Raw genomic sequence first — 27,203 nt, forward strand, 5'->3', positions numbered from 1 at the left:
AAATTAAGTCCCGCCCTACATCATTTCCTGCTGAATATTCACTTTGGCTGTTAAATGTGTTGCTAATGCAAATGAGCTAAAAGCAATGAGTTTGATGTGTTACAGATGTTCAATAACAGAAATGAGACTTTGGTCAAACATTTTATTGACTTCATATTTCCTCTCTTGTATTATTTGTAAAACCACTCGATTTAGATGGTCGTACAGTCATGTTTATGTCTTTCAATGCTTTCAGATACTTTTTATTTCTCACTGAACGTCTCACTCTGTCTCAGCCTGTTTCTCCAAATCAACTGAGCCTTCGCTGACAACACACTCTTTACCATTTACAACGGCTGATTCTGACTGTGCTTTATTTGCTGACAACATAATGTTAGATGATTTTAATTGGTTTTCAGGTGGGACACCATTGGTGACATCTGATTGATGTTCTTCCTCCTCGCTTTTGTTTTGTGTGCCACAATCTCCGTTTTGCAGGTGGGACTCGATCTCTCCATTCATGTTTAAGTGGTCGGACTTCTCTGAATCATTGGTTTCCCCGTTTCCATCGGTGGCTTCTTGCGTTTGTTCCCCATTGGACGTTGCGTACCCAGTAACTTCTCCATTACTGGCTTGCGGCTCTGAAGCTTCATTCTCATTGGTCGATTCAGAGCTCTCTGATTTGTTCTTTTCAGCTTCTGCTGCTTTCCTCTCTTTCAGTTTTTCTTTGATCTCCATTATTCTTGTGCTTAAACAACAACAATGAAAGACATTCATTCAGCTTTGTTTGCATTAATTAAAAATGCATCAGGCCCACAGCAAGACCTGCCAGTTACAGCAGAATTCAAACTCCTGTCATTCACAAAATTTTAGTTATCACCCTTGTCTTGTGAAATAATGTATCTGTTATTTCGTATTATAATTGCAATTTTAAATTTATTTTGGCTGCCAATAAGCAGTGCCCAAAATAAAGTTCCACATGATGGTAAATTAATATTAAAAATGTATAATAATTATTTATAATACTATATTGTTAATATAGCAAAAAATATTTAATATCTGCCATGAAACTATTTTGCATTATTTCATTAAAAGTGTACCATAATGCAAAACATTCTCAGTACTGTCATGCAAAATATCACGAATCATTAAATATATTATTTAAATTATAAAGTATGTTTACATCTTGGTAGTATTTGCTGTGCTGCCTTTAATTTATGATGATTTAAATAATACAAATATTGTATTACGGTAATGAGAATCTTATGAAAATCACCATCTAGATAATGCAAATAACAAAAAAACTAAAAAGTCAAACTAACCAGACACATTACAATAATGAAAATTAAATGTGCACTCTTTGTGTCATCTTGGACTTACACTGACACCTAGTGGTGTGGATGCAGCATCATTTAAAATCGATAGTTTTCAGTTTCAGATGCCATCGTAGAAATGTAGAATTCACAGTCAGCTATGATTACTTTAATCAATGAGTGAAAGTGTCCAATAACAGGACGGTTACTGAGATTAAGCGAGTAGTATTCGGCTGGTCATGTGATCATAACATGGCAGCCCCCACGTGCGGACCCTCTCCATGTAGAATAAAACAGCTTTTATAAGGTTACTGATATGACTGGAGTCTTTATTTTAATATGAGTGCTCATGATTTCCTACATAAAGTATATTGCAAAATCACCATTAATGTCTGAGTTAAAAAAATTGTAATGAGAAAAAAAATAACTTAGTGCACCTTTAAGTTGAAAATGTTCTTTATCTGAAAATGTGAAAATAAAGTCAAAATTCCTAAATGCTCTAAAGCATAAAATAAATTATATATATATATATATATATATAATTTATTTTACACGCACAAAAAAAAAAAAAATATATATATATATATATATATATATATATATATATATATATATTTTTTTTTTTTTTGTGTGTGTGTGTAGAATTTATAAATAATGAGGACTTGCAGTCGGAATAAATATACAAAAAAATATTTATTTTTTTATGACTTTTATAACTATACATTATTATTTTGTTGTCTTCTCTACACAAATTAAATAATGTATTTAAATGTGGGTTTTTATATATATATTTTTTGTTTGTTTGTTTACAATCATTCAATGTTGTAGTCGAGACCAACTCATCCGAGTTCGAGTCAAGACCAAGAACAGAGAGGGCCATGTCCGAGTCGAGACTGAGACCAGTAAAGGCTGTGTCTAAGACTATTGACTCTAGGCGTGTATATCAAATAAACCTCATTTATTATTTTCTTAAGCTTATGTTGGTAAAACAATATTACTAGCTGAGAATAAAAATGAAATACATGACACGTCTTACTAGGTTAAGTGAACAAATCGGTTATGACATGTCAGTGTCAACAAAATGTCAGTGGAAAAACTCAAATGAAAGGTTCAAAGTGCTTATGTGGCTCAGCATGGCAATACAAACTACCAGCTTCTGTATACGGTCATATTCCATTCAAGTCAAGTAAACATTTCTGCTTTACAAAATACAGTATTACTGTACTATAACTAAAATGGGCCTAAAAACCAAACAATAATGTATTATGACAATGAGACAATGTCTATGCATAAAGTGAATACAAACATTTACATTCAATTTGTTAGCAATTTCCTCGATTGCACTACTATATTTCATTCATTGTAAGTCAAGTAAGCATTTCTGCTTGCTTTTGCCTGCAAGATTTCATCCTGCTCCTGCACGAGACGCCAAAAACACAGTGATGTGTAATGCAGCGGTCAAGGACATCCGTTTAGCATGTTTACAAAGAAAAACAACTGAAAAACAGCGTGGATGGACGCAACAATGCATTTGGTGTGAACAGCCCCTTATTAACAAGACACGGCACCAATGGAAGTTTCTCAAAGTTACCTCTCAAAAAGCAGTCTTTTGTTCACTGTAGGTAAATATTCACTTTATCCAACAATTGGTTTGTTTTCCGTTTTCTAAAATATCCCGATGCTGTTTTGATGAGCGAGAAACTGCTGCAAATGATTCAGTGAGATGAGTGAGGTGAGTGAATAGCCAATCGATTCAGACCTCTTTGCTAACCTGTATGGCCAATTCGCTGAATTGACCAATTCTCAACAGAATGATTTATTTGAGAACTGGGCATCATTAGTTATAATTCTACGCAGCAGATTGAAATGCGGGACATGACGTCAAGATCTCGACTAGACTCGGGGTTAAGTCCGAGTCCACACTTGTTCGAGTCTGAGTCAAGACAGAGTCAAATTGCTCACGAGTCCTTGACAAGACCAAGAAAATATAGTCTTGGACTTGGTCTAGTTTAAAATGTAGTTTTCTTACTGAACACAATTCGTAAGTAGTAAAATCTCCTTAACGCCTCTTACCTGTATGAAGTCATCAGTATGCCATTGATCAGAGCAAGTTGTTCCAATGTTGTCTCCAGAGAGGGAACCAAACTCTGTAGATGTAAAAGAGAACACACGTTTAACAGAAATCATTAGCAAGACCAAAAACCTTTGCTTAAAAAGATGGTTTCAAACTGCGCTTGCCTCAGGCAGTGTATTAGAAAGTTCCACGCCTCCCTGACGAATCGACCGCTCCACGCGTACAGCCTGCTGGGTAATATTCCTCAAGAAGTCTGAGCTGCATTTGGTTTGTGGATGATCTTCCCCCCACTGTAAAACAGATACAAGCAAGCTCAGATCACCATCATACACAAAGAAAGAATGAAATGTACAAACATTCAAAATCTGACCTTGTCTTGGAAGATGCTGTGAGCGTCTTTCTCGTGATTCATCCCTCCTCGGTAGTCACCAGTCACACACAGTTTCTGAGCCAGCAAATGGTGACTGCAAGTCAAATGATGAAATAAAAAATGACCTCTAATTAATCATTTTATGTGACTTAAATTAACCTCTTTTATTTGAGTTTGATTACTCTTAGTCTTAGTGAGCTGCCTCACTGTCTACATAGGCAGCATCCTAAATAAAATAAAAACCTATTTAGGGTCCCAAATCTTCTTAATGGGCAACAACTCTGTATACTACGAAAACAGAAATGGCGAAAGACGTCTGTCTAATGCTTGTTTGCATAGAAAAACAACTCGAATGGATGGAAACTGCACTTGGTGTGAACAGCCCCTAAGTACTTGAGGTTTCTGAGGAAGCCATTGTATGATTACTTTACAGTTTCATCTATTTCCACATTGGCGATGTATTGGTGTACGTTGTCTTACGTCAGAGCTGTTGTGACGTCTGTTTCTCCTCTGAAAGAGCTGTTGAGTTTCAGTGCACTCTGTAGGTACTGTATCGACTGCTCTCCCTGAAGAACCAATCCAAGAGAAGCCTGCGAGATAATGAGAGGTAAAATGTTAAATATTACCACTCAAATTTATATTAAACTCAATTAGTGATTAGTTGATTATGGTCAGTCTCAGCCTCAAAAAGCAAACCCACAGACATACTGCACACTAAAAACAAAAGTAGCTTTCTCAAAATGGCAAGCTCGAATCTGATTGGCTGGCTTGAAGCTAAGTGTTGTTAACAAGGTACCAGGTCGATACAATGAGCGCTTTTGACGATAAAACAATCACTAGATTTGCCAAAGTTTGCCTGGTTAGGGACAAAGTCTTTGAAAGATATTTAGAGATTATATTTTGTTTGAGGCACTTAGTAGTAAGTTAACTAGATATCCACTAGTAGAACTTTGCATGTCAATGATGTGATGCTCAGTTTATGGCCAAAATGTATTAAAAATAAATTTAAAAATGCAATTCACACAGAACAATTACTTGAATACTATGTTGAAAATGTTTTCAACTTCTAAGTTCAAAGAGTCATTTTTATAATTTTTTTTTCTGGGGCTTAAAGCAATAACACATTTTTTTTTTTACAAGTGGTGTAACCATCCGGAGACAGAAAAAAGTCTTATTTAAGCCTTATTGTTGGCTAAAGTACTTTGGAACAATCTTTTATCATTATTTCTTAAAAAAAAAAAATACAAGTAATAATAATAATAACTTTAAGTCAAACGGAGTTACCCTAAAAAAATGTCTTGATATTTGTGACTCAAAATTCATAAAAAATAAAAATAAATGTTTTTTACATTGGAAAATATGTTTGATAGCTTTTTTTTAAATTAATGATTAAATTGTGTACACTCACATGTATTCAAGGTGCAAGAAAAGTATTTTAATACCTGTTACTTAATGGTTACACCACATGACATTTTTTAAATCATTTTTTTGTGGAGAAAAAATAAATAAATAAATACAATTTTATGTAAAAAAAAAACGAAATGCTATAAAAAAAATAAAAAAATTAATGAAACCAACATGGACACAAAGACTACATTTCTATGAACTTGACACGTGTGTTTTACACTACATAGATTTCTAATTTTTAGCATCTCGGACAACCTTATTTGTTTATGTTATGTCTGAAATACTCCGTATTTATTGCTCTGGGAAAGACAGGAATTTCGTCTATTTGTATTTTCTGTACAACCATTTGTGGAGGCATTATGTATATTCTTTTTTCCCATGCTGGTTTAGTATTGTGGTATTACCTCGTTCAGAAAAACGGCACATAAAAACAAAACAAACTGCGGTTGGTCAATTTACATGTCAACCAGTTGGCTTTTTCCTATCTAATAGGGCAGCTCTTGGCCAGAATAATTTGCAATATGGGCAAAGGTTTGCTACCTGAGACTCGCTCAAAGGTAAATGATGCTTACATCTATGACTGCAGTGTACGGATGATCTGATCCGTGAACCGTCAACAGAAGAACTTTGGCACGATATAGGCAGCGCTGAGCCAGAGCGGTTTCACCTCCAGCAAACAAATACACTGCTAACAGTACCTGGAACGAGAGTGGCGACTGCATGAGATTTTGATGATCTCAAGTGCATTATCAGAAGTAGGTTTGTGTTGTTTTGTGAAGCGTTACTCACATATTGCTGAATGGTGTTGGGATGGTCAAAGCCCAGAACTCTTTCACTGATGACCACAACCCTCAGCTGCACACTACGAGCCTACAGAGAGAGAGAGAGAACGTTTCACACTTTACTATGAGAACAGCCACAGTTTTAGACACTTGAAAAGCACGTTCCAGTTTCAATACAAGTTAAGCTCTATCGACAACACTGTGGCTTAACTTGACAGCCTTGTGTGAAGAACAGACAGAAATTTAAGTTGCAAAACCTCGTCAACAATCTTAACCTACGCCAGACTGATTACATTTTTGGTCTGTTTCTCACACAAAGCTATCATATGGCTTTGGAAGACTTGGAATACAGCGCAAGGAGTCATATGGACTGTTTTAATGGTACATTTATTATGTTTTATGACCTTTTTGGAGCTTGTCATTGTATGGCAGAATTGTCATTTTTGGGTGAACTATCCCTTTAATACACAGCGCTGTCAGTTCAGCACTAACTCACTGGGCAGCAAAGCTTCTGTTCAGGAAGCACCCTAGATAGTACACAAACACACACACCTCAGCAGGACGGCCCTGTAAATAGGCCACTTTTGCCAGAAGACTAAGACAATGGCAGGCTTCAGGGTGCAGGTCATCACACACACGACCAAAGAGATACGACGCTTCTTTCAGCTGCTCATACGCCTGCTCCAGTAGCCCTACAGTGAGAGACCCCATCAGTCAAACAAACCTGCTCACATGAGATTAATATATGAGGCTTTATGACCTTGTTCCATAGTTACCTTTCTGAAGGCTGTTCTGAGCTGCCTGAAACATCCGTGTGGCGTCAGTGGTTGTCAGAGTTATGTGCTTGATGACAGGCAGAATGTTGAGCACGTCATCAGGAGAGATTGGCGCTTTGTTACGGTTGTCAAGATCATACTCTCTGAGACGGAGCTGTGAGACACATTCATATACAGACCATTAAAAAGGGTTTCTCTATAATACAAGTCATAGGTCTCACAACATACAAATCAATCTCGATGTAATTACTAAATAAGGATTTTAAGATATCATTTTGGATTCAGTTTGATTTGCTAATGCATCATTTAGATTGATTTGTGAACTAGTTCACCCACATCGAAAAGAACCAAATCAAAATAACGATTTGCTCACATTGGACATAACCATGTATGATGATGAGGAGGAGGGCATGGCCGGGCAGAGAGGATGCATGCCTGGCGCTGAGTTGCCCAATCAGCGGGAGAGAGATAAAAGGAGGAGCCGGGGACGCCAGAGAAAGAGAGAGAGACGCACGCAGCAGTGTTTTGTTTGTGCGCTTTTGTTATATTTCAGTTCAGTGTTTTATGTTGAATTAAATGTTAATCCGGATCCTGCTTCCTCCTTTCCCGATGAACAAGAGGCTTGTCCATCACACCATGGCTTCCAAGCAAGTTTTACTCTAAACAAGATACATATCTATCCAATTAAATATTTTAGAGAAATGTGGAAAATGTATATTCCCTATAGGAATTTCCAATACTTTTCCATGACTTGAACAATTTTATTAATTTCAGTGACTTTTCCATGTCTAAAAGACTATTCCATGACTTTAAAATGTTTTATTAATTTCCATAACTTTAAAGATTTAATTCCCATGACTTTAAAAATGTAATTCCTATGACTTTTCCATGACTTTAAATATTTAATTCCCATGACTTTAAAAATGTAATTCCTATGACTTTTCCATGACTTTAAAGATTTAATTCCCATAACTTTAAAAATGTAATTCCTATGACTTTTCCATGACTTTAAAGATTTAATTCCCATGACTTTTCCATGACTTTAAATATCTAATTCCTATGGCTATTCCATCATTTTAAAGATTTCATTAACTTCCATGACTAGGGATTTTTATTAATATCCATGACTTTTCCATGACTTTAAAGATTTGATTAATTCCCATAACTTTTCCATGATTTTAAAGATTTAATTCCCATGACGATTTCATTACTTTAACAATTTTATTAATTTCCATGACTTTAATATTTAATTCCCATGACTTTTCCATGACTTTAAAGATTTTATTCCCATAACTTTTCCATGACATTAATATTTAATTCCCATAACTTTTCCATGACTTTAAAGATTTAATTCCCATAACTTTTCCATGACTTTAAAGATTTAATTCCCATAACTTTAAAAATGTAATTCCTATGACTTTTCCATGACTTTAAAGATTTAATTCCCATAACTTTTCCATGACTTTAAAAATGTTATTAATTTCCATAACTTTTCCATGACTTTAAAGATTTAATTCCCATAACTTTTCCAAGACTTAAAATATTTAATTCCCATAACTTCTCCATGACTTTAAAGATTTAATTCCCATAACTTTTCCAAGACTTAAAATATTTAATTCCCATAACTTTTCCATGACTTTAAAGATTTAATTCCCATAACTTTTCCAAGACTTAAAATATTTAATTCCCATAACTTTTCCATGACGTTAATATTTAATTCCCATGACTTTAAAAATGTTATTAATTTCCATAACTTTTCCATGACTTTAAAGATTTAATTCCCATGACTATTCCATGACTTTAAATATTGTATTAATTTCCATAACTTTTCCATGACTTTAAAGATTTAATTCCCATGACTATTCCATGACTTTAAATATTGTATTAATTTCCATAACTTTTCCATGACTTTAAAGATTTAATTCCCTTGACAATTTTATGGCTTTAAAGATTTCATTCCCATAACTTTTCCATGAATTTAATATTTAATTCCCATAACATTTCCATGACTTTAAAAATGTAATTCCCATGACTTTAAAGATTGTATTTATTTCCATTACTTTTAGGATTCTATTAATTACATTTCTAAAACTTTTTCATGACTTTAAATATTTTATTAATTTCCAAGACTTGTCCAGGCCTGGAAAACACCATTTTAAAATTCCCTAATATTTTCATGTTTTCCATAACTATGGTAATTTCCTGCTCTCAGTGTTATCGCAATACATTTTCTTAAAATAAAAATGATTTAAATAAACCCTTGAATTGCACAGTGATGTTCAACTGTCAAATGGATACACATTTATTTATATTATTATTTTGTCCATTCCAACAGAAAGATACTGTTTTACGTTGCCTTACAAAAATTACATTGGTATAGTGATGGTATTACCATGGTACTTGTCTAAAAACCCATGGTATTTCTATGGTAATACTATATTACATTTTTGTTAGTGCAATCCAATATCCAAACCAAACTATGTTAAATACATTTTAAAACTTTATTTATCTTCATTTAGGATGACACCAACGATTTTCAAACACACATTGTTTGAGGTTCAATTAAGATCATTCTTGTTATAGTGGTTAATACCTGAATGCCAGTCTTCAAGCATATCTCTCTCAACAAGGATATCTTCTGGAGTCCATACTGCTCTACCAGATAGTCCACATTTGATCTGCAAGAAAATGTTGGATTATTCACACACTACTATTGAGTAAAACACATATGACACATGTTAAAATTAAAGGAATAGTTCACCCAAAAATGAACTATTATTATCATTATTTACTCACCCTCATGTTGTTCCAAATCCACTTGTTCATCATACAAAGTGATCATCATATGTCTTTAGAAGTCTCGCATGGACTACTTTTATAACACTTTTAGGTGCTTTAAAGTGAGTCACTATCAACTGCTATTGTACGGAAATCAGCAATCGCACAAATTTAACAGGTTTAAGAGAAGTGGCTCCTGGGGTTAAAGTGGTCGATTGTCCCTTACCCAAGTCCTTCTTTAAGTCTGTAGGTCTCCTGAGCATCTTGACAGATCACATTCCACAGTTCATTCCCACTGAGTGCACTCCAGGTGGTGCTATCAGAAGCCCCTCCCCCTCCACGACCACGCCTCCTGGAGCGCTTCTTAGACTCCTCCCCATTGGATGCTGAACTGAAGTGATTAACCAGTAAGCAGCAGAGGAAATGACTCACTGCTGCAGACAAGTAAGTTGTCTCCACCCCCTAAACAACACAGCAGAAGAAATGCAAAACATTTAAAGGGATAGCTCCCTCAAAACTGTCTCCTTTCGTGTTCCACAGAAGAAAGGAACATGAATTTTCCTTTTTGGGTGAACTTTTCCTTTAGGTTAAAACACAACAACATTTGTTTACAGATCAACTGAATGAAATGACATGCCTGAATGTAGCCATTGAAGAACCTTTGTGCACAACGCACTACAATCTCAGCAAATGCCAACCTCTGCAAAAGAGAGAAACAACAATATACAATGTATTACACTATAGATGATAAAGTGATGTGCAATAACTCTGCTAAATAAGGAGAAAATGCATCATAACAGTCTGTGAAAAGGGTCCATTATTAAAATGTGTCATTGCCTTACCGTGATGTGCCTTAGTTGATGTTTGAGATCTGATTGGCTGATGCTTAAGATCAGGTGACCTAGATAGCGCAAGTTTATGCCCTTCTGATGGAGGGCTTTTCGTAAAGTAGTCCCATCAATGGGCACATCAGAGCCCTGAACGCAGTCGTTCATCTGAAAGCACAAACTGACACTGTTATACACTGTTTCTGCCATGCATATACATAAAAACTTACACAAACACTGAATACACTCACAAGTGCCGGTATTTGGTCGTTGATGATGAAAGACGCAGCTTCTTTCAGTAATCTCTTCTGAAGCGCCACGGCGTTACTGTCTGAGCTGGGAAACTGCACGCCTACACGGAAGAGAGTCAAAACAATATTTAAGGTCTCAAACTAAAAAGCTATGATAGTCATTATGTACAGCAGTAGAAATGGATTATTTCTGTTAAAAAAAACCTAGTGAGACAGCATGTTAGGGTGATTCTCACAAAACCCGTCAAGAAAATATCCTGGTCCTAGTTTCCTCCCAAACCAAAAGAAACAAAAAATACATTTGATTTTGTATATAGAAAACAAAGCATATTTTAAAAATTCTCTCATCATTTACGTACCCTCCATGTATGACTTACTTTCAGAACAAAAAGGTTTTTAAAAGAATATCTCAGCTCTGAAGGTCCATACAATGCAAGTGAATGGTGACTAGACCTCTGAAGCTCCAAAAAGCACATAAAGGCAGCATAAAAGTAATCCATAAAACTCCAGTGGTTAAATCTATGTCTTCAGAAGTGATATGATAGGTGTGTGAGAGAAACAGATCAATATTTAAGTCCTTTTTTACTATAAATCTCTACTTTCACTTTCACATTCTGACAGTGAAAGTAGAGATTTATAGTAAACAATGATTGAAATGTTGATCTGTTTCTCACCCAAAGTGATTGCATTGCTTCAGAAGACATATACTAAACCACTGGAGTCATATGGATTACTTTTACTATGACTGTCTGTGCTTTTTGGAGCTTTAAAGTACTGATCAACATTCACTTGCATTGTATGGAACTACAGAGATGAGATATTCTTATAAAAATCTTCTCCTGAAAGTCATACACATCTGGGATGGCATGAGGGGGAGTAAATGATGAGAGAATTTTTACTTTTGGCTAAACTATCCCTTTAAGTGTCCTGAATATAATGCCCCAATGCAAAAAAAATAATGGCCCACTTATGATGTTACATTATAGTTAGGATGCCGCCTTAAAAGGTAGCTGCCTATGTAGACTACCAGCTAGCTCACTAGCTTTTGGAACAGAGCTATTGAGTAGTTTGTTTCCCTTCTGGCAAAAAAAACAACAACAAAACAAACAGCTTAAAATATCTTAAAACAAGGTAGTTTGCTGGTAATGGCTGGTATAATTGCTCTCCTGGTCCAGCCAAGCTGGAGTTTCACTGGTTTAGACCAGCTGACAAGTGTCCAAAACCCTTTTTTAGGCCAGGCTGGTAGACCAATAAACCACCTTAGGCTGATTTAGGCTGTTTTTCCAGCAGTCAAAATGTAAAAAATTCCAAATGAGCTTAATGAGCTGACCTGGAGAGAAGATATTAGGGTTAAAACGCATCTCAAAGATGATGTCACTGACAGATCCAACGTCTTTGCACGCCCCTCTGACTGCGTCTGTGCTCCGAGAATCATCTGGCAACACAAAAATACACACGACATCACCTCTGAAACATCTCATTTGCAGTTCAACGCCACATGAAAACAGTCACTTCTTTCTTCTTACCAGCTTTTATACACTCCTCCACCCCTCCGCTCTCTTCCATGCGCTCCTTCAATCGCTTCGTAAACTGGGCATTTCTGAAATATCGAGACAAATTGTCATTGATGGGACTGTACTGAGATAAAGAAACCTTAAGTCTCTGGTTTATAGATTTAAAGGAACAGTTCACCCAAAAATAAAACATTTATAATTATTTTACAGTACAAAAGAATGATTCGTTCACAAATCGGATATCGTTACTTCATGCATAGGATATGGTGGATGTCAAGATTATTTTTAAGTGAAAAGCAACTTAAAAATCATATGACTTCAGAAGACTTGGAATAAAGTGCACAAGTCATAAGGACTACATTTATGACACTTTTACGGTGATATTACGTCTTTTTTTAAGCTTGAAAAACCCAGTCCCCATTTATTGTAACTGCATAGTAAAGAACGACAATTATATCACTTAAATGCTCTCCTTTGCGCAAAAAAGAAAGTCAGTCAGTCATAAACTGCATCATTTTCTTACTCAGTCTTGTTTTCCAGTAAAAATATTCCTAAACATTCATAAAAAAAAAAAGACGCGTTTACTTTAAAAGCAATATGACATAAGTAGAGCTGTCAGAAATAACTTTTTAAATATAAAAAGTTTAACGTGCTAATTTTTTTAATTGCGATTAACGCATTTACCGTTAATACAGCATAAACACTGGTGTGAATGGCTGGACCTTTGTAATGTGTCCGCCCGGAGTCACTACACTGACGCACACGCCACAACAGTGCCAGAGCCCTTCTACCAAGATGAGCCTACAAGCTTAGCATAAAACAGCATAACGCGGCGGTCCCATAGACATACTATGGGCGGAACTGTCTTAACATGCTAGTTGACTGTTACGCTCCCTCCTATGAGCCGCGGAGGTTGTTATCTCATTAAATAAAATAATCTATGACAGCGCTTCCCTGTCAGTGATAAAATGATGAAGAAAGGAGCTCTTAAAACTATTTGAAGTACAAAACAAGCCCAGATGGGACTTGTGACAGAAATCAAGTATTTCTCAGCCTATGAAAGGCACGTTTTAATTACCACAGAAGCAAACCAAATCATAAATACCACCAAAACGCAGAATGCGATGTTTTTGTTTGTTTGCAATCGCTTTTCATAGCGAGTTCAAAGTGGCATTCAACACTGGCGTTGACGCTCTGACGTGAATCATGAACGCAGCTTCACGATTGCTGTAACAAAGCGAATAGCCACAGTCTACCGGCAGATTAATATTGTGGAGGATGAGAATTTAAGGGATTTAATGCCCATTGCAATGAATATGCAACCTATGTGGGGACTAGATCTTTCAATTAGTTAAACTCCCACTTAGACTTTGGGAAACGTTTAATGTTACTTGAATTGGTGCTATTTTAGTGCATTTCTATCTTTATACTGTGGAAGGCTTTATTTGGAAAATGTACATAAAGCATTATATTGCCATATATTGTTTTGTTTTCTTTACTAAAAGGGAAATAACTGCATTTTGAAAAGAAAAGTATATATAGTGTAAAATTTCAGCACTTTTAAAATCTACGATTAATCGCAATTAACTACATAAAATTATGCGATTAATCGTGATTAAAATTTTTAATTGACTGACAGCACTAGATATAAGATATTAAGTCTTGTTAACAGAGATCAAACAAAATTCATTGAGGTTTATGCTTAAAACAAGAAAAAACTATTTGCCAATGGGGTAAGAAAAATAAAATGTTTCTTCTCTTTTAATTAAATGCATTTTTCTTACCACTTTGGTAAATTTTTTTTTTTACCATAAACCTCACAAAATTGTGTTCAATTTCTCTGAAAACAAGACTTAATATCTTCAGTCATTTTGCTTCTATATATATATTGTTGTGACGAGGAAGGGGGCGTGGCTGGGCCGTGATTTTTTTCTTGTTTTAAAGATTTTTTTTTTTTTCTTTTACCTAGTAAGAAAATGCTTTTTTGCATTTCTTACTGAGATATATATATATATATATATATATATATATATATATATATATATATATATATATATATATATTATTATTTTTTTTTTTTTACCTGAAAAAAAAAAAAAAAAAACAAAAAAATCGCAGTAAGAAAAGCAAAAAATTAAAATCTTTAAAACAAGAAAAAATTACATGAGAAGCAGAATGACAACATACTATCATACTATACTAAAGTCTTGTTTTCAAAGAGATCTAATAAAAATGTATGCTTAAAACAAGCAAAAAATATTTTTCCCTTTGAATTAATTTTTTTTTTTCTTACTCCATTGGCAAACAGTTTTTTTCTTGTCAATTAATTTTGTTAGATTTCTCTGTAAACAAGACAATATATCTTATGTCACTTTGCTTCTCAAGTAAATGTAAAAGTTTGGGAAACCTGTTTGAAAATTGTTATTTTTGCAGTTCCGTTTGGTGACGCTAGTGGCGCAGAAATTACACACTTCATATTCAGCTCACACAAATCAATACTCACTTGTGCTGAACGAACGCCTTCACCAGCTCCGGTCGTAAACGACACAAAACGTGAGGGTATCGTCTGGGAAAATGCTCCTCTTTCCCCTCCTCATGTTCTGTTTCTACTCCATCACCATCTTCCACAAGGAAGTTGGCGTCAGCTGGCATGGTACGGTACACATCCAGCAGGTAATAACGACCATCAGCCCCCAGTAAGCCCTGGGCATCTACAGAAGTGAAAAGGGGCAACTGATGTCCAGTGGGCCCCACGACCGCATGTCTTTGCAGAGAAAGCGCCTTTGCTGACTGTGCAAGTAACTCTAGAAGTTTCCGTCTTGCTGGATTTTCCAGGGGCCCCACGCTGAAGCCGTATAAAAGGCCATTGGGAACTTCAGCCTGCTCGGAACCCTGGAGGCCAGGTGCCAATCCCTGCGCAGAGAGCCGGACGCCGCGGTAGTCAGCCAGAGCGGTGGGGATAGTATGCAGGTTTTGAAGGTCTCCTTCCAGGTCGCTGTAAACTTGAACTCCTCGGAGCTCGAGGCGCTGAGCGGCCCTGTGACCTCGCTCACCGCCCAGCCACTCCTCACTGTGTGTTGGCATACTCACAAACACTCCGCCTAATAAGAAAGCCGGGTCGTCGTGAGAACCGTTGATAGGGTCGACAAAACCATCGACCACCTTCTCTGCTGCCTGAGCCACAGCCCACACAAACGCACTGTTTACCTGCAGGAATAGACAGACAGATAAACAAGAACTCATTTAGCATTGAGCACAGCAGTTCACAAAAAACAATGCTTTATTTTCATGCTGTTGTCATATGCGTTATGTTCTCCACCCCTCCTCTATTTAAAATCAAAATTTATTTCATGCACACATCCATACATTTTATTTAACAGTATCATGCAAACCTGTGTAGATATTAAAAAGATGTGCTTTTGATTAGAGGTCAACGGATAATGGATTTTGCCGATACCGATAACTAAGGTGGTGGAAATTGCTGATAACAGATTAATCGGTCGATAGTTTTTTAAAATCGATTAATAGAATGTTTTTTTTTTAAATCGATTCTTTCGTTACTGTAACGGGCACAGACATTGACAATACAAGAGTCGAAAATTATTGTGCAACCAAAATCCCAATAATAACCAGAGAAGATTTGGTTTATAACATGGGACTTTTAATTATAAAGCAGAAATTCACTTACTTATTTTGAGACTTGTCTTTGTTACAATGCTCAATATTTAAGTATTTACCAAATTAAGCTTTTTATAGCCTATATTTTCACCAGATTGAGGATTTATATATCCACAATACATTCACAGTGTGTATACTTTATATGTATATATATACATATAATCCGATCAGCCACAACATTAAAACCACCTGCCTAATATTGTATACGTCCCCCTCATGTCACCAAAACAGCTCCAACCTGCATCTCAGAGTAGCATTCAGAGATGATATTCTTCTCACCACAATTGTACAGTGAGGTTATCTGAGTTATTGTAGACTTTGTCAGTTCAAACCAGTCTGGCCATTCTCTATTGACCTCTCTCATCAACAAGGCATTTGCGTCCACAGAACTGCCGCTCACTGGATGTTTTTTGTTTTTGGCACCATTCTGAGTAAATTCTAGAGACTGTTGTGTGTGAAAATCCCAGAAATACTCAAACCAGCCTATCTGGCACCAACAATCATGCCACGGTCCAACTAAGATAAAATTTTTCCCCATACTGATGGTTGATCTGAACATTAACTGAAGCTCCTGACCCGTATCTGCATGATTGTATACACTACACTGCTGCCACACGATTGGCTGATTAGATAATCACATGAATGATTGTTGGTACCAGATGGGCTGGTTTGAGTATTTCTGTAACTGCTGATCTTCTGGGATTTTCACACACAACAGTCTCTAGAATTTATTCAGAATGGTGCCAAAAACAAAAAACATCCAGTGAGTGGCAGTTCTGTGGACGGAAATGTCATGTTGATGAGAGAGGTCAACAGAGAATGGCCAGACCGGTTCGAACTGACAAAGTCTATGGTAACTCAGATAACCACTCTGTACAATTGTGGTGAAAAGAATAGCATCTCCGAATGCCGTTCTGAGATGCGGGTTGGCGCTGTTTTGGTGACACGAGGGGGACCTACACAATATTAAGCAGGTGGTTTTAATGTTGTGGCTGATCGGTGTATATATATATATATATATATTTTATATATAAATCACCGGATGAGTTTAATTTATTATTATTCACAAGATATGAAATTGAGACACTATGTATTGTATGTGCTGGCGGGCAAATTTTCATATACTCGCATTTTCTTTGCATGGCCTCCCTTTAATTTAGTACACTTGATTATCTAATCAAAATAACAAAATGTGCTTGAAGTGAAGACAAAAAAATATGGATCTTGTCAATGATGAACGACTGTAGAATTGCAGAATCCTCTGGAGCGGTGTTTCCCAACCCTGTTCCTGGAGGCCCCCCAACACTGCACATTTTTTATATCTTCTGACACACCCAATTCAGGTCTTGGAGTCTCCACTAACGAGCTGATGAGCTGAATCAGGTGTGTTTAATTAGGGAGATATCCAAAATGTGTAGTGTTGGGGGGCCTCCAGGAACAGGGTTGGGAACCACTGCTCTGGTGGAACATGGTGGAATGAAAAAATGAAAAAAAATACTTGCAACTATCAACGTTGATTTTCGCCGATAACCGATAGTTCCAAAAAGCAACTATCAGCACCGATTAATTGGTAAAACCGATATATCGGTCTACCTCTACTTTTGATCAAAGCATATAGGAGTAAATAAAGTTTTCACAGAAGTACCTTGCATCCGTGAACAGTTTGGTTATTATTAATGCACCAAAATGGCAATTCTTCTTGAATGCATTATTCAGTTTTACATATATTCTTAAGTATGATTTAAAGGAATAGTGCATCCAAAAATGAAATTTCCTTCATCATTTACTCACCCTTTCTTATGCAGAACATAAAAGGATATATTTTAATGAATATCGCAGTAAGTATTTTAAATACAATTATTGCAGTTGACAGGGTCTCAATTTAAAGATTAAAAAAGGACACAAAAGTAACATACAAATTAGTCGATGTGGCTTGTGCGTCATATTCTAAGTCTTCTGAAGGCATACGCCAAGTTTTAGTGAGAAACAACCTAAAATCAAAGTCATTTTTCAGAGAAAAACTTGCCATCCATTGCACATTCATAAATGTTATGGGAGAAGCTCATTCACAGTAGTTAATGTGTTTGAAAATGCATAAATTGACAACTTTTAAGTTACTGTTTGGGTCCTTTTTTAAGCTTTAAAGTGAGGCGCTATCCACTGGCATTGTATTAAAAAGACAGACCAAGATATTTATTAAAACATCTCATTTTTGTCCCACATAAGTCATAAAAAGTCATACGGGTTTGGAACACTATGAGGGCGAGTAAGGTCACGTCCACACTAATACGCTTTCGTTTGAAAACTCATTGCTTTTGATATATGCATCTCATCCACACTGGAACCAAAAACCAAATGTTACGAAAACACTCTCTATTACCGCATACTTTGGAAAACGGTGAGTTATAAAACGTAAATGGATTAGTGTGGATGTTGGGTAAATTATAGTTGGGTGAACAATTCCTTTAAGTGTCCAAACACTTTTTAGGGCCACTGTAAAAATGGTACGTCTATGTGGTGTGTGTGTGTGTGTGCGCGCTCACACCTGCAGTAAGGCTCTGTCTCTTTGCAGTCTCTCCTCTAGACTTCTCCGTGGAAGATCTCTGGCTGCTTGCAGTTCTTTATTCCAGTCAGGGGCCTTTAAAATACACAACAGTGTTAGTATGAGAAAGCGACGGGCCAGTCATTGAAAAAACAAATAGGAGAAATCACAAAGTACATAATGGTGGCTGTAGGAAAGGAAGTCTTGCCTTTGAACGAGAAAAGCCAATTGCCTTATTGGCAAAGACATGGCATGGTCTTACAATGGTTCTTACTTTAGACCGCACATGTGCATGAGCCTAGATGTTTCAAAAAGCCCTTCGTCGACAAAATTAACAATGCTTGCAACCAAGTGTCTCAAACATAACTTTTGAATGTTTTGCAAAGATTCAATAGCATGAACTGCATAAACTTTGGATCTTTCTACTAAGTACTCATTGTAGCAACCTGTGAATTTGTAAAGCTGATAGATGAGTGAGGACCCAGTGCGTACCTGAGCATTGAAGTCCTGGTCCAGACCCAGTCTGCCGCTGAAGCTGGATTTGTGCGAGTGAAGAGACGAGTGGCCAAGCCAGCTGAGTGTTCGATACGGAGTGGACAGCGTCTCTTCAGCCGGTAGGGAAGGCCTGGATAGACAGAGACACTTACTGAACTGCACTGAAGCATGTGAGGGAGTGTGTATGTGTGTGTGTGCGTGTGTCACCTGTGTCGCAGTGAGCTGAAGTTGTGTTTAAACTGGGGGCTGATGTGAGACAGAAGATCGGTCAGACAGTGACACACTGGAGTGGGCTGGGCGGGGCGAGGGTCAAATACATCAAGAGTCGACCTGAAACACAAATAACAGGATTTAGAATCACTGTCATTCTTTGACTCTAATATGTCACCAAAACGTTGGATGTTTCTTCAAAATGTCATGTCCCAGGGATTGATTTTTATCAAAACGAACACATTTAAACTTTTTTAGATTTGTTATATGAAGGTCAAATTAAAACTGACTTGGAAACTTTTTACCAGACCTTCATCATTTATTTTGGGTGCTATTTAAATGCCTTTTATGTGTAGATTTGACTGTTTTAGCCTTGTCCCAGACCCAGACTTTCAATATTACACTATGAAAATCCATTATAAAAATACCAATGATTATGTTTCAATAGTCATTGTGTGAAAAAGATTTGTCATTATTTCAAAACGTATGACTGTCCCACAGTTGTGGCGTCATTTTCACCACATTAAACAATTTTGCCCCTAATAAAGTTTTTTCAAAAGTTAGTGTACTTGTTAATCAGGTAGACAAAAGTGTCAGTGAAGAGCATGCTTGAGATGAAATATGATAAAAGTGATGTTTGAAGAAAACTTCAATGTAAATATCACTTGTGAACAGAATATTTTAATTGGGTGTCATTTCGAAAAATAAAGCTGTAATTTTATCAAATTAAATAAAAAGTGTGCACACATTATTTAATTGTGTCTGTTTAGAATACATAACATGTTAGTTATGAAATTAGCCTTTGCAAGATTGGCCATTTTAGTTCAAAAACATTAAAAATATCATAATGCCCATGGTCTTACCTGTTCAGGAAAAATCCACGTGGACAGCAAGTGATGTCACACTGCTTGCCCTCCAGCGTGTGGACCCTGATGTACAAGAAGTCACCCTGCAGTTTCCTGAAGCCAGGGGGCGGGTTCCAACAGCTGAGTGACAGGTCGAGCAGGTAATTGGGAGCCTATTAAAAACAGTTTTGTATTTATTATCAACTCATAGGGAAAAAAACAACAAAAACAAATGACATCTCAGTTGTTTCTCCTAAATAGCAATGAGATCTGAGACTGAGAGCTATGAAAGAGCAACCTCTGAGCAATACGTTTCCACTGAAAAAATGAAAAACAAAGTGTGTTATTTTCCCATACTTCGCTGTGTGTGTTAGTGGGCAGCAGGGTCGTCAGAGGAGGAAGTTCTGAAACTCCGGGCAAGATGTATGCAGGTGGGGGCGGTGCTTCTGCTGACTGCTCTGCCTTACTATTGGCTCGTCTGTTTTTTGATGAGTGGAGAGTGGGAGGAGCTTCTAATACACACATATACATGAACATTTAGTCTCATTGACAGGGTGAAGATAAATCAATGCATATTGAGTTATTTAAAGGCAACACAGAATACAAGCACTGTACATAAAGAAAGTAAAAAAATAAAAAAATAAATAAAAAATAGATCTTTACAATATGTGAAGAATATTGTATGTAAAGTGCTGTGGGTGTTTGTCAGGACGTTGCTATGCGGTTGTTAAGGTTAGGGTTAATATTCTAATTCTTACCGGACGTATGGGTGAGTGTGTTCAGTACACTGGGCGATCGGCCCTCCATGAAGGCATCCTGGGGTCCGGCAGCTCTCAGCATCTCTTGCACACGTGCCAGGTGTGCCTGCGCAGACCGAGGGGAGTACGGCTCTGTAACGAATACACATGGGTCAAAGGTCACAAAGGTTTGCTGTGACTCCATATATCTCAGTTTAATTTTAATGTCTCTCATTTTGCAAGAATATAATTTATCCAATGAGTAATAAAGTAATCCACTCTATAGTCCTTTTCCCACACTGTTCCTAAAGACTGACTCACTTTAGTTCTGAGAAATGACTAATTAGTGTGCCAACAAATGGTGCCCAAGCAGTGAAATCAAAAAGTTGAAAAACCAGTATAGCACAATCCCCCACCGATTCCCACACACACTCTTTAGATGTCCCTGGTAGAAAACCAGCTCAAGCTGATAACTTTTGGAACACAACAGCAGTTTTCTTGCTGTTCCAAGCTGTTTGACCATCTGGACTTACAACAAACCAGCTACTAGCTGGTTATACCAGCTTAAGGTGGTCAAACTGTTTTTTGGAACATGGTAGCTGGTTCAAATGGGTTGAACAGCTGGTGAGGACCTGGCTGGGCTCCTAGACCATCTTGGACTTGCAACAAACCAGCTGCCAGCTGGTTTTACCAGCTTAAGGTGGTCAAACTGTTTTTTGGAACATAGCTGGTTTAAATGGGTTGAACAGCTGGTGAGGACCTGGCTGGGCTCCTAGACCATCTTGAAGACCAGCAACAAACCCACTACCAGCTGGTTTGGAACATAGTATCAGGTCCAAACTGACCCAAGATGGGTCCTGCCTAATAAGGGCCAGCTTGGACCAGCTAAAAACCAGCTGCCCCGTTCCAAACATAGTTACTGGATTCAAGCTGGAAATATGGCAACACATCAATAACATCCAACCTCATTGGTTCTTGCATGTCTAGTGACCAAACGTCATGACACAGTAACCAGATTTAATGTTATTGACAAGTTTCAATATTTGATTTGTGCACTGTATACATGAGCTGATCAATTATTTACTTCAATTTCAGTCTGTTCATCATACTAAGCTATCGTATGCCTTCAGAAGACTTGAAATATGATGCACAAGTCACAGGAACTACTTTTACATTTGGGTGCTAAAGTGCTCTAAAGTCTGTTATTATCAACTGCTATTGTACGGAAATCAGCAATCGTGACATTTTTTTTGTGTTTGGTGAAAAAGTCATACGGGTTTGGAATGACACGAGGGTGTGTAAATAATGACAAAAGTTTCATTTTTGGGTGAACTAACTCTTTAATTGGAAGTTTTTGTTGTTTACCTTCCACTAGACGGAGAGTGACTCCAGCTTTGAAACCCTTGGCATCCTGGAGCTCTGCCATGGGGTTGAGGGTCACACCCGAAAGGGCCAGAGTGAGAGATGTGCGTGGTGCCACCTCCTCCCTGCCCAGTATGGTCAGTATGGTGTCCTGGACCAGCCAGAATCCATTGACCTGCACAAAGAACACCCAAAATATTACTGTCCTTCAAGGAAAGACACCTTGATAGTCAAAAACATACAATCTTATGTTAATATAACATTTAAACTAGATGACTTGTGCTTTGCAATCTTTGATATTCTTTAGCCAAACGGGGGAAAATATTTGCCACTTATCATTCATTTGGTCACTTAAGCCACGCTTAAGTTAAAAACATCTGAATGTCATTGCACTGGATTACAAAATATAAAACCAAGTAATATCTGCAAATATATCCTACTTTTTTTTTTTTAAACTAACTTCACTTTTCTAAGCTATTTTTGACTTTTTACTTTTAATCAGCTGGTGTTTTTTTAGTAAATGTGTCAGTTCCCCACAAGTTCTGGTGTAGTTTAGAACTTTAACTATATGTTTCACTAAAATATGTTACACTAAAACACGTTCCGTCTTCATTTTGAACACTATTTCTACTTTTATCATTTCAACACCTAACAAACACACACACACACACACATCTATATATATATATATATATAATTTTATTTGCTTGAAAAGTGTGCTTGTGCAGTCTTTCTTTCAAATAAATGCCAGTTGCTTATATATATATATATATATATATATATATATATATATATATATATATATATATATATATATATATATACCCTATAGGTATATAGGGGTGAAGTGTCTCGATCAAATCCACAGTTGTGATCATTCATGAAATGACCTATGTGGGGTTTGAACCTAGCCAATATCTTTTAACCACTTTGGTCAAACTACCCCAAAAATACTCTCCGTAAACAGACATAATTTTGTCTTCCGTTCTTGAGTGCTCACAGCTCACCACAGAATCCACTGACCTGCACAAAGGACACCCAAAATATTACTTGAGTGCTCACAGCTCACCTGCATCTCAAAGGGGTCAACACCTGCACCCTGAATCTTTATGGGAAATGAGCCGTCATCTTCTTTTTGGCTTTCAGAAGCTCTTTTCCCATTTGCTGGACACAAAACATCTGCAGAGTGAAGAGGGGGGTAAAGCATGAGTGGATTCCTCACTTTCAGCTCGAAAATGTGCTTCAAGCCAAAACACGAGTTACATAAGAGAGTTGGGAAATATCTGCCCAAAAGTCATAAAAGAATCTAGAGAAAGACAAAAAAGATTTTCCATCCCAAAATTCACTAACAAAAAAAAGTACCATGGCACAACCATGGATTTTGGACAAGTACCATGGTAATATCATGGTATTCTTTAAAGTACATTGGGGTCCAAAAGTCTGAGACCACTAATGAAAATGCTTTTTTAATAAAAATATTTTTATTTTATTTATTTAATTTGTAAATGCAATTTCTTGGTTGATTGCAAGTAAATATAGCAGAAAAGATCAAATACTTTCAACACTGAATAAGTTAAAGCATGAACTTGAAAATATTAAGTAAATTCTACATTTGAACTAAATCCATAATAATGCTCTAGCTTATAAATAAAATCTTACTCATGATTGTTTGTTATCTTTACAATGCTTCATCATGTATCAATCTTAAAGTAGAAAATCTTGTCATATTTATTTGCTTAGTTGAGTAAATTTCACAGGTAAATAAAATAAGTAAATTTTACTTACATTTTCGGAGCTGGTGTTCCCAGCATGGAACGGGCTTGAATAATTAATGAGCCTGCATTAAGTTTATTTACATAATTTTTATTGTTGATTTTGCTGTTGCATTTGGTAACATAGTTTTTTGTGAAGTCTGAAGTTCATGATTAAAAAATAAAAATAATTCCTTTCGATTGTTACCATCATTGTGTTTTGCGCATCAAGTGTTGAGGTATGCATATCTACACAGCCCTGTATCTCGTTTCTATTGCCTGTAGTTGGAGTGGTGGTGGCATAGTGGGCTAAAGCACAGAACTGGTAAGCAGAAGGTTGCTTAAATCATGTTTACACACATATCCTTTATGTTTTGTGGCTATACTTTTGAAAAAGTGAGTATTTTAAAAAATAAAAAAACTGGCCCCCATTTACTTCCATTGTAAGTGCCTCACTGTAATCTTGGTTTTTGCTTCTTCTTTTTTTTTTTTTTAAAGAAAAGGAGGAACGAGTCGAAATAAATATTTGTGGAAATCAGCATTATGCCACAAATGCTTTCAGTTGAGCTTAACTTGTATTGAACCAGGAACATTCCTTTAATGTGACAGATTTGCTTACTTTTCATAAGTGACCTAGAAATGCACAATGATGAATCTACCACTAAATATTCTATTTTCTTTTATTATATTTCTTCTTAATTATAAATCATAACAAAACAAATCCAAAGATTTTCAATGCATTATAAGACCTTTTGACCCTACTGTACCTTGGAGTACCATGCAAATACCATAGTACATGAATAAGGGTTTGTGTAGCTCAACTGGTAGAGAATGGTGCTTGCAGCGCCAAGATCATGGGTTCATTTCCCATGCACTATAAGTCGCTTTGGATAAAAGCATCTGCTGAGTGCATAAATGTAAATGTAAGCAAATACGTTAATCATTCAGTACCACAGTACATCTTGAAATGCAATGGTACAGCATCATTTGATATGGCAACATGTTGAAAAAAAAAAAAACCTGCAATCTGATATCTGATAATCCTGAAGGATTTGTGTATGGCACATCTATGCCTCTGTAATAACAGCAAGACTAGACTTGATTTAGAATGAGCTTGTCCAGACAGACTTTAAAATTTCCCCCTGGTTACCGAGTGGAGAAAACAACCACTGGATAAGTGGCTATTAGTAATAAACCGCACCCCCTCACTGACAATAGAATATGACTTTATAATGCATCTATGAGATTTGTCTGGCTAACTCACTCTAGCAATACTTCAAACACAAAAAACGGCTTGATTGTGACATAGCCGCTTTCAGGACGTGATCTTTCGCCAACTTTTACAGTACTTAAAGACAAGCGATGCATCACGTGCACATTACTGTTCATAGTGAATAAATGAAATTGAAACTAAAGGCCATTGCACATGAAACGAGAATTTTCGCCACGATTATCATTTTGAATCGAAACAAAGGATTCCTATGAAGCCATTCACACATGATGCGAACATTCGCACGCAGACAAAGCGAGGTTTTTTTTGTTGGTTTTTTTTACGGTGTGTTGATATCTTTTTCGCCGGATGATGAAATGCCCTGACCAATAAAATGTGAGCTTTGGATCACATGTCAGGAGCCACTGCAGTTACCAAAACCAGCGAAACTGGTAGCGTTAAAGCACAGAAAGCTGTTCACACTGGCATTAAACGCTGCAGTAACTCGAGCAAGAAATCCTGAATCAGCACTGATGATGAAGGGTTACTTTAAAAATGTATTCCACTACAGATTATAGAATGCATACTGTAAAATGTAATTTCAAACCTATTCCGTTAGATTACTCAAGGTCAGTAACGTAATCTAAGTACTTTGGATTAGAGGTAGACCGATATATCGGTTTGACCAATTAATCGGTGCCGATAGTTGCTTTTTGGAACTATCGGTTATCTGCAAAAGTCTTCAGCGATAGTTTCGCATAGTTTTTTCATTATTTCGTCATTTCAAAATAAGATTCCCTGGTGTGTTTCAGGCTTGTTTATACTTAAAGTTCACGTTTTGCAGCAAATCTTAATTTTTTCTGGTTATTATTGGGGTTTTGGTTGAACAAAAAACTGCATCTGGGATTTTATTCATTTTGGACTCTTTGTCTTTGCCCGCCATAGTAAAAAAATATAAAAATAACAATAATAATAATAATAATAATAATAAAAATGGACATCATATAAATCGATTAAAAAAATTATCTGCCGATTAATCGGTTATCTGCCTTTCCCACCACCTTAGTTATCGGTATCAGCAAAATCCACTATCGGTCGAGCTCTACTATGGATTACTTCTTCAGCACTGGTAGATTTGTTCACTTGTTCTGACTATAAACAAGTTAATAACAAGTGACAAAAATCTGCCATTACAATAAGATAAAACACACGTTAAAAAATACATTCTCTGAAAAACCAAAATATCTCATGCAGTGCTGCTTCTAAATCAAGATTTGTAGATATTCTTTTCAGAAAAACAATACAAAAATTCTCATCAAGAATAAGATTTTTGCACTTTAATCAAAGGTCTTACTAGAGAAAGAAAAATGATGATTCTTCATAGAAAAAAATATAATCATGTCTGGTAACATGTGCATGTAAACTGGCTAGAAATAGCATTTTAGCTTAGCATAAAGCTAAATGTTCACATGACAATTTACACAAGGTTTATTTCTATTTCTGCTGCTCCAAACTTACTTCAAACTTACTTCTCTGTCTGCGCGTTCGAATGTAACACATCATAAGAAAGTGTTTAAACGCTCTTTGGATTGCATCGTTTGTATGGATAAATGTTTTCCAACTGAATAGACTAAATATTAAATTATTTAACATTACCCAAAAAGTTGGGGAATAAATATAGAATTTTCAGACCACATATTTCTGATTGGAAGCGAACAAATGTAACCATTTAAAAGAATAAAGGTTGATTGCTAATTTAAATATTGGGTGGATTCCAGTTTGATAATGTTGACCTACAATAACCTCACGAAACAAAATGTTGTCAGTGAAACAGGAATAATAGTGCTTTGAGGTTTACCTCGAAAGCAACACATTCTTCATGACAGGCAAGAATGATAGTGGCATGCATTTGCCCAGGGAGTAACACGCTTATAATGAAAGACAGGAATGTCTCGTGGTGTGTTGCACTATCACTATATCAAGAGGAAACTCACTGGAGAGGATCGCACACCGAGTTTTAGCTTTAACAGATGTGTGTTTGTATGTGTGCACACAAAGGAAAGAGGGAGTGTATATGAAGAGGTCAAAGGTTACGTTTGTTTAGCAGTGGGGTAGTTGACAAAGTACTTTAGAAGTGTTGAACTGTGATGCAAGGGGACATATTTAACTCCATCTAAAACTATTTTAAACAGCTTTTTTCGAATAATTTACCATGCAGTAATAGTAATAATTGCTATGCATGCATATTTGTGCATTTGTCACACCGTGGGATTGTTTAAAATAAACTTATGATGGCAAAAAG

The 27,203-nt window shown here is 36.4% G+C and overlaps 1 protein-coding gene across 1 annotated transcript in view; it reads right to left on the bottom strand.

The window, feature by feature from the left end:
• Positions 1 to 128: 128 nt before the first annotated feature.
• Positions 129 to 27,203, bottom strand: part of LOC127414836 (clustered mitochondria protein homolog) — a 27,697-nt gene continuing 622 nt past the window's right edge. Inside the window, exons 2-26 of the mRNA XM_051653177.1 lie at positions 23,010 to 23,119; positions 21,944 to 22,115; positions 20,600 to 20,731; positions 20,199 to 20,353; positions 19,860 to 20,014; positions 18,994 to 19,116; positions 18,784 to 18,916; positions 18,295 to 18,387; positions 14,575 to 15,278; positions 12,084 to 12,157; positions 11,888 to 11,992; positions 10,558 to 10,658; positions 10,322 to 10,474; positions 10,117 to 10,179; positions 9,706 to 9,941; positions 9,295 to 9,379; positions 6,702 to 6,855; positions 6,478 to 6,617; positions 5,933 to 6,013; positions 5,716 to 5,841; positions 4,217 to 4,326; positions 3,737 to 3,830; positions 3,531 to 3,656; positions 3,366 to 3,439; positions 129 to 727 (exon numbers count right to left, since the gene is read on the bottom strand). Coding sequence (XP_051509137.1) covers positions 262 to 727; positions 3,366 to 3,439; positions 3,531 to 3,656; positions 3,737 to 3,830; positions 4,217 to 4,326; positions 5,716 to 5,841; positions 5,933 to 6,013; positions 6,478 to 6,617; positions 6,702 to 6,855; positions 9,295 to 9,379; positions 9,706 to 9,941; positions 10,117 to 10,179; positions 10,322 to 10,474; positions 10,558 to 10,658; positions 11,888 to 11,992; positions 12,084 to 12,157; positions 14,575 to 15,278; positions 18,295 to 18,387; positions 18,784 to 18,916; positions 18,994 to 19,116; positions 19,860 to 20,014; positions 20,199 to 20,353; positions 20,600 to 20,731; positions 21,944 to 22,115; positions 23,010 to 23,119 — 3,965 coding nt within the window. The 3' untranslated portion in view covers positions 129 to 261. The remainder of the gene's footprint in view (positions 728 to 3,365; positions 3,440 to 3,530; positions 3,657 to 3,736; positions 3,831 to 4,216; positions 4,327 to 5,715; positions 5,842 to 5,932; positions 6,014 to 6,477; positions 6,618 to 6,701; positions 6,856 to 9,294; positions 9,380 to 9,705; positions 9,942 to 10,116; positions 10,180 to 10,321; positions 10,475 to 10,557; positions 10,659 to 11,887; positions 11,993 to 12,083; positions 12,158 to 14,574; positions 15,279 to 18,294; positions 18,388 to 18,783; positions 18,917 to 18,993; positions 19,117 to 19,859; positions 20,015 to 20,198; positions 20,354 to 20,599; positions 20,732 to 21,943; positions 22,116 to 23,009; positions 23,120 to 27,203) is intronic.

This window comes from Myxocyprinus asiaticus, chromosome 24, assembly GCF_019703515.2.
Source record: "Myxocyprinus asiaticus isolate MX2 ecotype Aquarium Trade chromosome 24, UBuf_Myxa_2, whole genome shotgun sequence".
Classification (NCBI taxonomy): Eukaryota; Metazoa; Chordata; class Actinopteri; order Cypriniformes; family Catostomidae; genus Myxocyprinus; species Myxocyprinus asiaticus.